A 12,859-nucleotide genomic window follows, 5' to 3' on the forward strand; every position below is an offset into this window, starting at 1 on the left:
GGGGGGGGGGGGGGGGGGGGGGGCTACGGGGAGGATGTAACACCTGTATGTGAGGGGGAGGGGGGTGGGCTGAGAGGGGTGGGGGGCTACCGGGAGGATGTGACACCTGTACGCGATAACACCTCGAACAAAGGGCCTCATTAGCATATCAAAGGGGGCTCATTAGCATAATTAGGGGGCGGGACTTAGAAGGTGTGACCTGTCACTTTTTTATGCATACTAATGAGACGAGATGAGCATGTGTTATACTACTCATGTGGAAAAAAAAGAAAGTCAGTATATGTGAGTATTTATGTTTACATTCTTTGATTTATGTGTGTGTTTTTTAGTACACAACTTCCAGTGTTCTCTAAGAGTGTCCTGTTGTGATCATGTCGTTTCAGGAGGAAGTCAGCAGACCCTGAAGCGCTGAAGCTCAGATGGACAGAGATCTTCCAAATGCAGCATTCGGTAAGAAATATTCAAAATGAACGTATGCGGCTGTTCTCGAGTGCATACATGGACCTTTTCTTTTCCTGCTGACAGGATAAAATGACAGCCCTTTGAATGGTTTATCAATTCTGATCTTTTGATAATTTCTTTGTGAAACCCATTTGGGATGATTAGCTGTCAGAAGGCTGCTTTGCACTTCTTGTTAAAGGAGAGGTGTCATGCTTTTCCGGTTATTACCCGTCCCCTTGTGTGTTATGAAGGTTTTTATGCATGTAAACGGTGTGCAGAGTCAAAACCCTCAAAGTACACCCTGTAGCGAGTAAAACTCTAGCACAGAAAATACCTCCCCAAAACGCCAATACGTCATTGTCCATTTGATTCTTCCGGGTACGGCTTGACATCATGCCGTACCCGGAACGAAATGGACCAATCCGCGGAGCCGTTATGTTAAGCCAACGCTTATTGGTCCATATTGACCAATCCATGGACTTCCTCACACACACATCTGTGTGCAGGGAGCAGGCAACTCAGCTAATTTCTCCTCCCTGGCTGCAGGCTGATAACAGACAGTTGGTATTGCGGCGAAATTCTCTCTGCAGACCCATTCTCACAGCGTTTATCTACCTTTTTCTTACTCAATATCAAGCCACACTTATTGTTTTTACTTCGGCTGTGAGTTTGTGTGTGCTCAGGATGAGTTTGGCTGTGTTTCGCTATGTATCCTAAACAAGGAAACAACACCTCCACGGAGTTCAGCGCGATTCACAACGTCCCGACCAATCAGAGCACACTGTGCTCAGAGGGAGGGTGGGGGCTGGAGCTTTGGGAGCTACAACGAGCCGTTAAAGGCAGAGAGTGAAATTCAGTGAATACAAGTAGTTTACAGAGATGCTGTATGAGAAACCAATGTGAGTTTGGAAAAATGCACAGTATAAATCTATTCTAGTATACCTCAACAATGGAATTATGATCAGTGGAAATGGCCATGACACCTCTCCTTTAAAACACTGTAACTATAGCGATACAGCAGTTAGAGATAGGTTTACTGACAGCGGGGCAATTTTGGGTTTCAAAAGCAGTCTTATGCAACTTGGCGATGTACAGTATTATCGTACAAGCATTTTGGAAAAATACTTTAGATGCTTTTAAAAGTACTAATACCTAACTGTGGAAATACTCCACTCCTAATCATGCATTCAAAAGCTTACTGAAGTAAAAGTATGTAAACATTATCAGTTAATTGCATTAATTAATCTGGTGGGAGGGAGAGGAGGAAGAATCAGAAACGGGTTTATCACCAGGTAGGTTGACACGTAAAGTAAAAGGTTGTAATAACTTATATCATCAGTGAGTGTTTTACTATTAAATGGTGTTTTTTGGATGTATTTACTGCTGCAGTAATGCTTATGTTAATGTGTATTTTTTTTAGCTGGCACTTTAACCATGGGGGCGTAATTAATTACCACTTTATGAAGGCAATAAACATTTTATTTTTTTCTTTGTGTTGCAGGAGGGTTACTGGCAGTTCACCGCAGAGCTGGGTGAGCTGATTAATTTGGATGTGGACCTCTTCGCCAACGTGTTCCTGAAAAACAAAGGCATCCAGTCTCTGGGTGAGGACTCTCAGAAACTGATGCAGCCTTTAGAGTGGGAATATATTTGTCATTTCAGATCATTTCCACATCTTTCTGTGGCCAAAAGATTGGATTTACACGTGGAGATAGAAGTATCATTCGCCGAATAGTGCCAACATGTTCTTTAAAGTTTAATATAACCTTCCAAGCAATATAATATTAACCAATCAGACGAGAATGTCCTATTTGTATTTATGAGTTTTTAGTTTTTAAATCATTAAGATGAGTTTAAAAATGACCTGTTAATGACTAAGTCTCTTTCTTTGATTCAAGTCAAACGTATATTAAAAGGTTTTTAGTGAAAAGTTGAATATTGAATGTAAAATCAGTATTCAAAGTAAGTAAGTTGCTAGAGCCATTACCAGTGTTAATACTCAAGAGAAGAAGAGAAGAATAACCTCAAAACTGCCACATTTTATACATTTTAGTGTGTGAAAATATACAGTCTAGGGTCAAATTGCAAACAGTTATCATGCCACGTCTCTGCTTTTTAGAGACTTATATCAAAACCCAACTTTTCGCCACAAGTATATTTCATGATAGTTTGGATTTTATTTGTCCAGGGTTTGAGATTAACATCTGCTTCACAATGGAGATGTACGAGTGGGGGCTCCAAGTGGAAAAATACACTTACAAAAATGCGTCTGTGACATCTCTGTCCACAAAAAATAGCCTGTCTTTCAGTTTTCATTGAGGACTCTCGCATAGTTGCACTGCTTTTTCTTTTTTAAGTCTTACAGATATCTCAGCCATGATGATGAGTTTGTTTCCCACGGATGTTAAAAGCATGTACTGTACTTGTCTGTGTGTGTGTGTAGGTGTGAAGGCCCATGCAGACATCCTGAAGCTGGTGGCGACTCTGCTGGTTCTGCAGCTGATGAGAGAGGAGAAGATAGAGGAGGGCAAACTGCTCCGCACCCTGTTCTGCCTGGACGACTCCCCTCTGCCCAGGTCTGTCCAAAACTTAATCGAACAACATGAAGATCCTAAATAAAAACACCTAAACTGATTCCAAGCTTGAAGGCTTACACTGCAACCAAAGTACAAAGGTGTGAAAAGAGGAAATGAAACAGGAAGAGAAACACATCACAACACAACAAAGCATTTATCTCTCAATTCATAACCTTGAGATGCCCATTGACTTTTAAAACACTCAAATATGTTGTTCTCATTTGCAAAAGATCCAATATGTATTGCAATGTTCTTCTCTGGGTGATTTTTTGAGACTAGCTGTCACTATGTCCAGCGTGGCAACCTGTTTTCATATCGACTTTCTTCTTCTTCTTCCAGGCCTGAGCGTTGGGAGGAGGTGAAGAGGGCGGTGGACTGGGTCTGCTGGGCGGACCGGCAGTACCCGTGTGTCTACAGTCGGCTGGAGTTTGGATTCAGCTGGGAGTCCTCCACCCGCCAGCTGCTTGGCTTGCAGAAGACCGTCCCCCAGGTCCTGGTCCACTGAGCAGGATAGTGAGAGGGAGGTTCATACCCCTTTGCCTTTTTATGGGGATTACATAATCTATTGGATGTATTTGTAGCCCTTTTATTCAGTCAGTGTGTTTACATGTTCTCAAATAGGTAGATACAATTGGCTTACTGCAGACCTGATTTATTAAACTTAAACTGCTTTGGGTCTACATATCGCCTTTTCTGCACGTCAGCATCTTTTTTCAAATGTATTCCAATAAGGCGATAGCTTATACTGTTTTACACCGTGGTCTTCAGAGAAAGAGTTGCACCCCTCGTCTTTCTTCTGACCGTTCCACCTTTTTGGTCAAGTTGAAAATATTTAAACTTTCCAGAAAAACGCTGTTGACGTCACTGAAGGAAATGACTGTCTCACTGTCAGACAGTAACCATCATAACAAAGACCAAAGAGCCTGTTTGTTGGAGCAGATCTGCCAGTGAGTGTGTGGCTTTTATCGTACCGTACACATATCATCCTCCTCACTCTAAGGCTGTCAGACTAAAGCTGTGAGGCTCAATCACACAAAATGTGAGAACAAGCATCCTCCTGTTTGTTCTCATAGACACAATGTCAAACAAATACATAGCACAAATCGATAATAAAATCCAAGGGGTGAGGCTAGTCTGTAATACAACAATGGTGATACAGTGTCAAGATATTGCTGTCATAGAAACAACAAAACAACCCTTGGAGCGTTATGTGGACATGCCCTTATTCGGGGAAAGAGGATTTAAAGGCTAGATTACATTTCATGGCCTGATACTTATCATCTTGTTCACATGCATGCAAGTCCACAACAATGCCTTCAGACAGAGATAGCATCATTGTGACCAGTGATAAAAGGGAAGGTCACGATGAGTAGCAGTCTATTTGCATGTTTGTAATCCTCTCATCAAAAATTAGTCAAAACCAAAACTAATTCCGCAGCTACTACTTTCTCTAAATATTTTACTGGTAAATGTAGTCACAGCTGTCTTCCCACAGTTGAACACACAGTCACATGTTATTATAAAATAAGGAAGCAGTGCCTTTGTGCCCAAAAAGGGTCAGTTTCTTGGGAACATCTTGGACTGACCTGCTGAAGGTGTGTGTTGCTTCTCTGAGTAACCTTGTACATGTGAATCTTTTTTTGTCTAGTGTTTCATTTATAACTGCCTTTTAAGCACCTTTGATTATTTTAGTGTAGGATATAGGATTTTCTTTCACAGTATATGCAGTTATATATCATGGTAGCGGTATAAATCAGGGTACAGTATAGTATTGTTCTGTAAATTCAATAAGAAGTGGATTAAAACAACCAGTTTTTGGATTGTTTTCCTCTTTTATTTGGAACTACAATATTAACAAAATCAACCGACTCACGAGAGACAAAGCAAAAGACTTAAAACCTTTAAAATTCTGAATGTGAAACACGTTTTAAGGTTAAACGGTGCAAATAACTTTGACTTTGAAATAAATATCAGTGTGACCTCAGTCAATGCAATATGAAGCACCATAAACATCCCACAAGTTTTAATTTCAATATATACCAAAAGAAACAAGACTTTAACTGCAGGATTTGCTCATGTTTCATTCAAAAAAGTAAAATCAAACTCCCTTTTATTTGAAGTACATTACAGTACTCGAGTAAATGTGTAGCTAAATCAGGAAATGGCAACTTTTTTTATACAAGATAACACTTATTATACAAATATGGTGGGTGTATTACATGTTCTCGGACAAGATAAAGCTCTTGCACTCAACAACTTGCTGTTATCAGATAAAAAGCAGCTTTACCACTTCCCATTTTTTCTTAAAGGTCCCCGATCATGCAAAATGCACCTTTGTCTTTTATACACACATATGTGTCCCCGGTGTGTAAGGAGACACACAAAGTGTCTGAAAATACAACCCTCTCTCTTTTTCTCCGTACTCAAATCTCTAAAAACGGGGGTACAACGGAGCTGATCCAGATGTGCTGCGGTCATGACGACATTACTAAAATCAGGGCTGGCTTTACACCCACGGCACTATCAGAAACGTCGCTATCAGAAACAATGCCCAACTATTTTGGAAGTAATATGGTCAGTGTTTACATTAGCAAGCATCGCTAACACTCAGAGCTAACGCTGTACTGGAGAGAATATGTGTGAAGAAGCAGGATATAAAAAGGTACTCACCACTATATGTGTTTATGTAATCATGAACAAAAATAAAGTCTTTCAAAAGGTTCCCCAGTTGTCTTCATTTGTTTTCTTGTGTTTATCAGCATTCATTTAAGATCCCTGCTTTCACAACAATGTCAGCTAATACTCTTTTAAACTTGTCAAAGAGAGGTTTACGGGTGTGTTTTAATTTAATTATATTTTAATTTAATTATGGTCATATCAATAAAGCTTATTTGAATTTGTCTTGACTCAGCGCTAGAAAAATATAGCATTTCCTTATATTTGTATTGTTTTTTTTAGATAGATAATTATCTGACACAGCAATGAAACTACTCTTAACACTTGAGAGTTGTGACTTCCTCAAAGACACATTTTTTAGAAATTGAAACCAACCAACACACTTTCCTCAGTCACATACTTCAATGCTTGACATTCCCATGAGCGATGGACGAAATCTATGTCAACCTTGACGATGTCAAACCCCTAAGCTCAAGATCATCAACAATACAAGAAGGTAAGGGTCAGTCAGACAGAGTGAGCTGTGGATTTTGGATTTATTAAACTCCCTGGTCTTCTCTGTGTCCCAGGAGATTTCTCCCAGCGTCTGTTCTCGGTCTGGGGCTGCTGGTTGTTTTCCTGCTGGCTGGACTCATCGGCCTCGCTGTCCACCGTGAGTCTTATTTTTAATATATATATTATATTCGTTTCATAAGTCATTTTGAACGTGTGATTTTAAGGAGCAATATTCTGCTCTGAAAGATGCACATTTGATCAAAACATCTATTGGTTTTCTATTTTTCTCCTTGGGCGAAATTAGATAACATTGACTTTGGTTTGTGTCAGTATGATTGCATCAGGTAATTTAAGAAACATCTATTTTTATTCCAGACCATAACTCAGTAGGTGGTGCAGCTGCAGATCTCTCTGCTGTCAAAGCAAACCTGACTGAGCGTCTCCAGGCCAGAGATCAGCTGCTCTACTCAGTGACTGAAGAGAGAGACGGACTGAAGGCCAACCTCACTGAAAAGACCAGAGAGGTGGACAGGCTTCAGAGTTTGTCCAAACAGAGTGAGTGCTTTTCTGTGACGGTTTTGCACAGGGCTGGGCTATATGGATTATATCAATTGTCATGATATTTTTGAGCAAATACCTCAATATTGCATCGATATTCTAAGGTTGGCAATTGCTGCTTTGATAAAATAACATGAGCGTACCAGAGAATGGCATTGGAAATGTTATAATGTGATTGAACAAAGATATAATGTAAATTTAAAAAGGTCGAAGACAAAAGTGGTGTTTTTTTGGTGTCGAACCCTGGGCCCTTAAACTTAAAACCAATGCTTAGACCTCTAAGCTGCCCAGGCATTTTTTTAAAGTCATGTTATGACCGGCTTGTAGGCCACAACAAAGGAGAGGGAATTCAGCGAGAACAAACTCACATTTATTAAAGTAAATAAAAAAGTCACTGCAGTGGAGTTCGATGAACAATATATTAACTTAAAATGAGCCAGGCTGGGCGAGGGGAAGGGGATCCAGGAGAGAGTCGGAGAGTGGACAGGCAGCCGGGCTTAAGTGCGTTCTGAGGCACTGGCCTACCTATAATGAACACATGAACAAATGTCCTTTCCTGGGTGGGTATCACGGGCACAGCTCTACAATGATGTCTTCATACTAGAATCATAAAAATGTGAAAAGACAACATGCCAACTTACTATATGAGGAAATCCAAAGTCTAACAACTTATCTATTCTTGTTTGACAATATCAATATATTGCCAAACCCTTCTGCATAAAAGTGTAGAACACCAGACTTATTTTAATCTCAGTGCTTTTTTTTTCACATACATTTTTGATGTGTACAGCCCTTTAAAAAAATCGTTGTAACATCGTTTTAAAAGCTAAAAAGCTTCAGTCCCATCACTTCACATAATTATAAGATTGTGAATAACTAAATATCTCTTTATAAGGATGTTTTAAAAATGTTGACACCTTGTATTCTGCACATTTTTAACTGCTCTCTTTTTACAGGTTCTGTCCCTGAAACTGCGCTGGTTCAGCCATTTCTTAAAAAGCCCAACATTTTTAGACATATTTCCAAGCTCCCATTTTTAGATAAAGTTTTAGAAAAAACTGTAGCAGAATAATTGTTAGCTTTTATCAATGACAACAATATTTTAGAGAAATTCTAATCTGGCTTTAGAAAAATCATAGTACTGAAACGGCTCTTCTTCAAGTTTGTAATGACTTGTGTGATTTTATTTTTAAGCTTATTATATTTATTTTCTATGTGTTTTTATGTTTACATGCTGTTGCTTAATTATCTTGCTCACCGTGTATTTTTATGTTATAGCACTTTGTAACTACATTTTGAAAGGTGCTATATAAATAAAGTGTATTATCATTATTATTATTATTTATATGGTGATCTAGAAGATACATTTCCCAGGAATGTTTTTTATATCATCTTCCTTTTTTGATGTCATGTCGGTCAAAATTACCGCCTTTATTGCAGTATTTTTTTATTTTATTTATTAAGCAATTGGACTTATAATACCGTGGAAGGAATATAACAGACTCTTAAAATGATGCAGAGTGAGAGAAGTTTTACCCTTTGTCCCATGCAATGATACCGATCTATCAGAATAGATCTTGGTTATCATCAACAATGCTTATTGAATATGTCTTTTTTAAAATCACACAAGGGACAAGAATGCTCTCAAGAGTTCAATATTTCAGCAAGGAGTCAACTAAATCTTACAACTCAAAAGAAGGTAATAAGGCATGTCTTGTATTTTTTTGCAGAGAAAACTTGTCCTGCAGGATGGAGGATGGTCGGTTGTGTCTGTTATCTCCTCTCTACGGAGAAAGCTTCTTGGGAACAAAGCAGACAAAACTGCAGAGCCAGAGGAACAGATCTGGTGATCGTAGACAACACACTCTCACTCCCTAAGCGTCCAGGAGCGACGCTTGGTCAGGGTCCCGTGGCGTCCAGTTGTGACGCGCCGAGGCTCCTTCAGCTTCATAAACGGACGCAAAGAGCTTTCAACTGATTGCAATGTATTCCCATCGGCGGCAGTATTTGACGCTTAGGGAAGCACGGCATTCGTTTGTGTCGGAGGCTGTTAAAGGCAATGTGAGCGTCCATTCCCATTGGATAATGGAGAATTGTACACCCGGAAGTAAGTATTCCCCTTACTGTCGATTGATTTGAAAGTGATATCTCCACTACTCATCAACTCAAAAACACCATATTACTGTATCCTTGTTAATTAAACGACATTGATAGGTTTTAGTGTGTGTACAATGCTTTTTCCCCTTCAATTCTGAGAAACAAGTCGTTTTCTATGAGTTTTGGATGGCCGAAGACATGACATTACCCACAATCCTCTGTAGCAACCATAGACTGTATAAAACAATTAAATAATACATTATTCCGAGTGTGCTTGCTTTTCTCTTTGAAAGTCATCACATAACGGCATTGTAATACACGTTTCGGCTGCATTAAATATGACATATCTGCCGTAGTTAACTCTATGTATAGAGCCCTGATGACAAGACTTCGAGACAAACAGGAACTGCAGCCAAAACTGAAAACTTGACGTGGATCTTAAATATATAAGCAATTAAACAACATCTTACATTTCTTTTCACACAATACGTCTCCTTGCAGTACTGTATCAACACTAATTCGGCTGACTTTTATATTTGATCCAATTGGTAGATAGGCTGTATTTACGCCATAACGGTGCACAGCTGATAGAAAGGGACACCTAGTGGTTAAAGCACGTTATTGCATTTTATAATTTTATTATTAGATATTAATAGGAGGATGTGCAAAACAGACAAACTAATAAGGCTTTATTTAAACATTAAAGAATACTTTAGGTTAAGGTCTTCTTTTGAATAAGAAAAAAGCTTTGGGGGTATAGAAGATGAATATGGAGGGATGAAATCCTCTTTGATGGTCACACATGCAGAGCACACAGCACACACAGTGAAATTTGTATCTACAGATAAATATTAAGCCTGACAAAGTACTTAACATCTAATATATTGCTTTCCTGCAATGTTAACTATGTTTAAGCACTTATTTTAACTTAACATTATACATATGTATTATACTCTTATAAGATGTATGTAGATAGTATAAGAAATGTGCAGAATATGACAATGTAATGGTGGAGGTACACACATATTGATAGATGTCTTGTAATGCACTATTGAGGAACCTGCGACCCAAGTTTTTCATTCATTGCATAACTACACCGTAGTTGTGTATAATATGATATGCCAATAAACCTTAGAAAATCTTGAAATCTTGAAAGGGATGTGCAAAATAGTCATTATATACAGTCTTTAATTAACTATTAGTAGAGAATAACGACGAGTAAAGAATATACTTTATAGGGATCCTATTAATATCTAATAATAAAATTATAAAATGCAATAACGTGCTTTAACCAGTAGGTGTCCCTTTCTATCAGCTGTGCACCGTTATGGCGTAAATACAGCCTATCTACCAATTGGATCAAATATAAAAGTCAGCCGAATTAGTGTTGATACTGCAAGGAGACGTATTGTGTGAAAAGAAATGTAAGATGTTGTTTAATTGCTTATATATTTAAGATCCACGTCAAGTTTTCAGCTTTGGCGGCAGTTCCTGTTTGTCTAGAAGTCTTGTCATCAGGGCTCTATACAGTACATAGAGTTAACTACGGCAGATATGTCATATTTAATGCAGCCGAAACGTGTATTACAATGCCGTTATGTGATGACTTTCAAAGAGAAAAGCAAGCACACTCGGAATAATGTATTATTTAATTGTTTTATACAGTCTATGGTTGCTACAGAGGATTGTGGGTAATGTCATGTCTTCGGCCATCCAAAACTCGTAGAAAACGACTTGTTTCTCAGAATTGAAAGGGAAAAAGCATTGGACACGCACTAAAACCTATCAATGTCGTTTAATTAACAAGGATACAGTAATCTGGTGTTTTTGAGTTGATGAGTAGTGGAGATATCACTGTCAAATCAATCGACAGTAAGGGGAATACTTACTTCCGGGTGTACAGTTCTCCGTTATCCAATGGGAATGGACGCTCACATTGCCTTTAACAGCCTCCGACACAAACGAATGCCGTGCTTCCCTAAGCGTCAAATACCGACGCCGATGGGAATACATTGCAATCAGTTGAAAGCTCTTTGCGTCCGTTTATGAAGCTGAAGGAGTCTCCGCGCGTCACAACTGGACGCCACGGGACCCTGACCAAGCGTCGCTCCTGGACGCTTAGGGAGTGAGAGTGTGTTGTCGTAGACCAGGGGTACTCAAACTTTTTTATTAAAGGTCCAGTTGTGAACTTTATACAAGGTCACTGGTCCGGATCAATGCCAGTAAAGTGTCCGTCCCCCCCCCCCCCCCGAGCGGAGAAACGAAACTGAAATTAAGAAGCAGTTACTTGGCGCTCTATGCATGGAGTTTCCCGACATGTCGTTGCAGTAAATTAAAGGGTGTTTCATGTTGTCGTTGCTGTGGACCTTCTTAATCTACCTTCTTTGGAAGCCCCCTTCTGGTCCAAGCACTTGCCTGCCTTGCCTGCCTTGCCTGTCGGTAAACGGCGCCCCTGTATACACACACACATTCAATACATACATACAGTATGTCAAGGTAAACTTGCGGTTAACTTGCGGTCTGCTATGCATGTCATGCTCGCGCACACAAGTAAATATATATGCACGTTCATTCTCACAACGCGTCAGACACAAGACGCGCGTACATGATGATGTACATTACAGTGGCGAGCCGTGAGCTTTATACCTAGGCCCTCTGACCCCCACCAATTCCCTCGAAAAAAAGAAAAAAAAAAGTTATTACGTCACAGCGTATACTTCAGCGGAATATCAAAACAACGGCCCAGGGTGCAAAACGCATCAATGACAGCGACCCTCTACCACACAAAACAACACCTGGGAACCCCATTTGTGTTCTTTGACATTGAAAAGGATATTGCATTGTGTTTGTTACTTTCGTTGCAGTTGTATGTCTTAAGTGTAATTTGGCATGCTTTTATTTTGAAGGCGAGTTCACGCTGTTGACAGGAAGTTGTTGTTGCTATGGAAACAAGAAAAGTTTCACAGCGGGCGGAACTTGTCATAAAGTCCGCGATAATAAAACCCACCCATTTAGAGGGAAGATATGATTGGTCAATTGTACTGTCATTTGACATTACTCTCTCGTTCAGTTACTATAGCGGGCCCTCACAGAGAGGGCCAGACGAGCTTCTTTCATGTAACCCTTCACATTCAAACAGAGACTGAACAGGCAGATTCGAAGGATTTATTTATTTGGAAATGTTATTTTAAATACAATTAAATCAAGTTTTTTTTCGGTAAAACTAATGAAAAATATAACAAAAATAATATTTAAAAAATATATATTTAAAAAATATATATTTAAAAAATATATATATATTTTTTAAATGTTTTTAAATATTATTTTTTAGAATATCTTAGGCCCTCACAGAGGGCCTAGAGGGCCCTGACGGCTCGCCACTGGTACATTAATTTATCAGAATCATAATTTTTTATTTTTTTATTTTATAATTTTTTTTTATTTTTAATAATGGGACACAGGGTTCGGTCCGGATTGATTTGCAGTTCGGTCCGGATCCGGACCTTGGTCCGGAGTTTGAGAAGCCCTGTCGTAGACAGTAATGAAGAACAGGTAATGTGTGCTGCTTTATCCATTTATTGTTTTACTTATCTGAATCAGAATCAAAATATAAAGGTTGTTTAATAGGTGCCAATGTACATATTAAATAATTAAAATTAACAAAACTTTGATTTTATATTTTTTATATGGTGGTTTTATCATTATCATTTTGCCTATTTATTACTTATCTACTTCACAGCTGTGTGTTATCGTTACTGGCTTTTATGCACAATGAGTTATTTTACTTTTGATACTTCAAGTTTATTTTTATGCTAATACTTTAGTGTTTAAGTACAAATGTTCCCAAATATGACCACACCCCTTTGTACTACAATGCGTTCAATTGTGTTTTTATTGCATGCTTTTATGTGTATCTTTCATACGTATCATTTAGATTAGATTACAAAAATTAAATGTATGATTTATGTGTAACGACTGAATGAACACCAGTAGAGGACTCAATAGTGTTTTGTTCA

General features: G+C 38.7%; 2 protein-coding genes across 5 annotated transcripts in view; both read left to right on the forward strand.

Annotated features, from left to right (window-relative positions):
- Nucleotides 1-343: 343 nt before the first annotated feature.
- Nucleotides 344-3,522, forward strand: LOC117481307 (protein mono-ADP-ribosyltransferase PARP4-like). The gene is made up of 4 exons (XM_034128943.1): nucleotides 344-450; nucleotides 1,943-2,045; nucleotides 2,885-3,017; nucleotides 3,357-3,522. Exons 1-4 carry the CDS (start codon nucleotides 439-441, stop codon nucleotides 3,520-3,522), a joined length of 414 nt encoding a protein of 137 aa, XP_033984834.1. The 5' UTR covers nucleotides 344-438.
- Nucleotides 3,523-6,102: 2,580 nt separating this feature from the next.
- The window catches only part of LOC117481323 (C-type lectin domain family 6 member A-like), a 35,443-nt gene continuing 28,686 nt past the window's right edge, over nucleotides 6,103-12,859 (forward strand). For all 4 annotated transcript variants that reach the window (XM_034128969.1, XM_034128968.1, XM_034128971.1 and 1 more), the window contains exons 1-3: nucleotides 6,103-6,189; nucleotides 6,263-6,345; nucleotides 6,564-6,743. The gene's annotated coding sequence lies outside the window, so the exon portion shown is untranslated. The remainder of the gene's footprint in view (nucleotides 6,190-6,262; nucleotides 6,346-6,563; nucleotides 6,744-12,859) is intronic.

This window comes from Trematomus bernacchii, unplaced genomic scaffold (genome assembly GCF_902827165.1).
Source record: "Trematomus bernacchii unplaced genomic scaffold, fTreBer1.1, whole genome shotgun sequence".
Taxonomy (NCBI): Eukaryota; Metazoa; Chordata; class Actinopteri; order Perciformes; family Nototheniidae; genus Trematomus; species Trematomus bernacchii.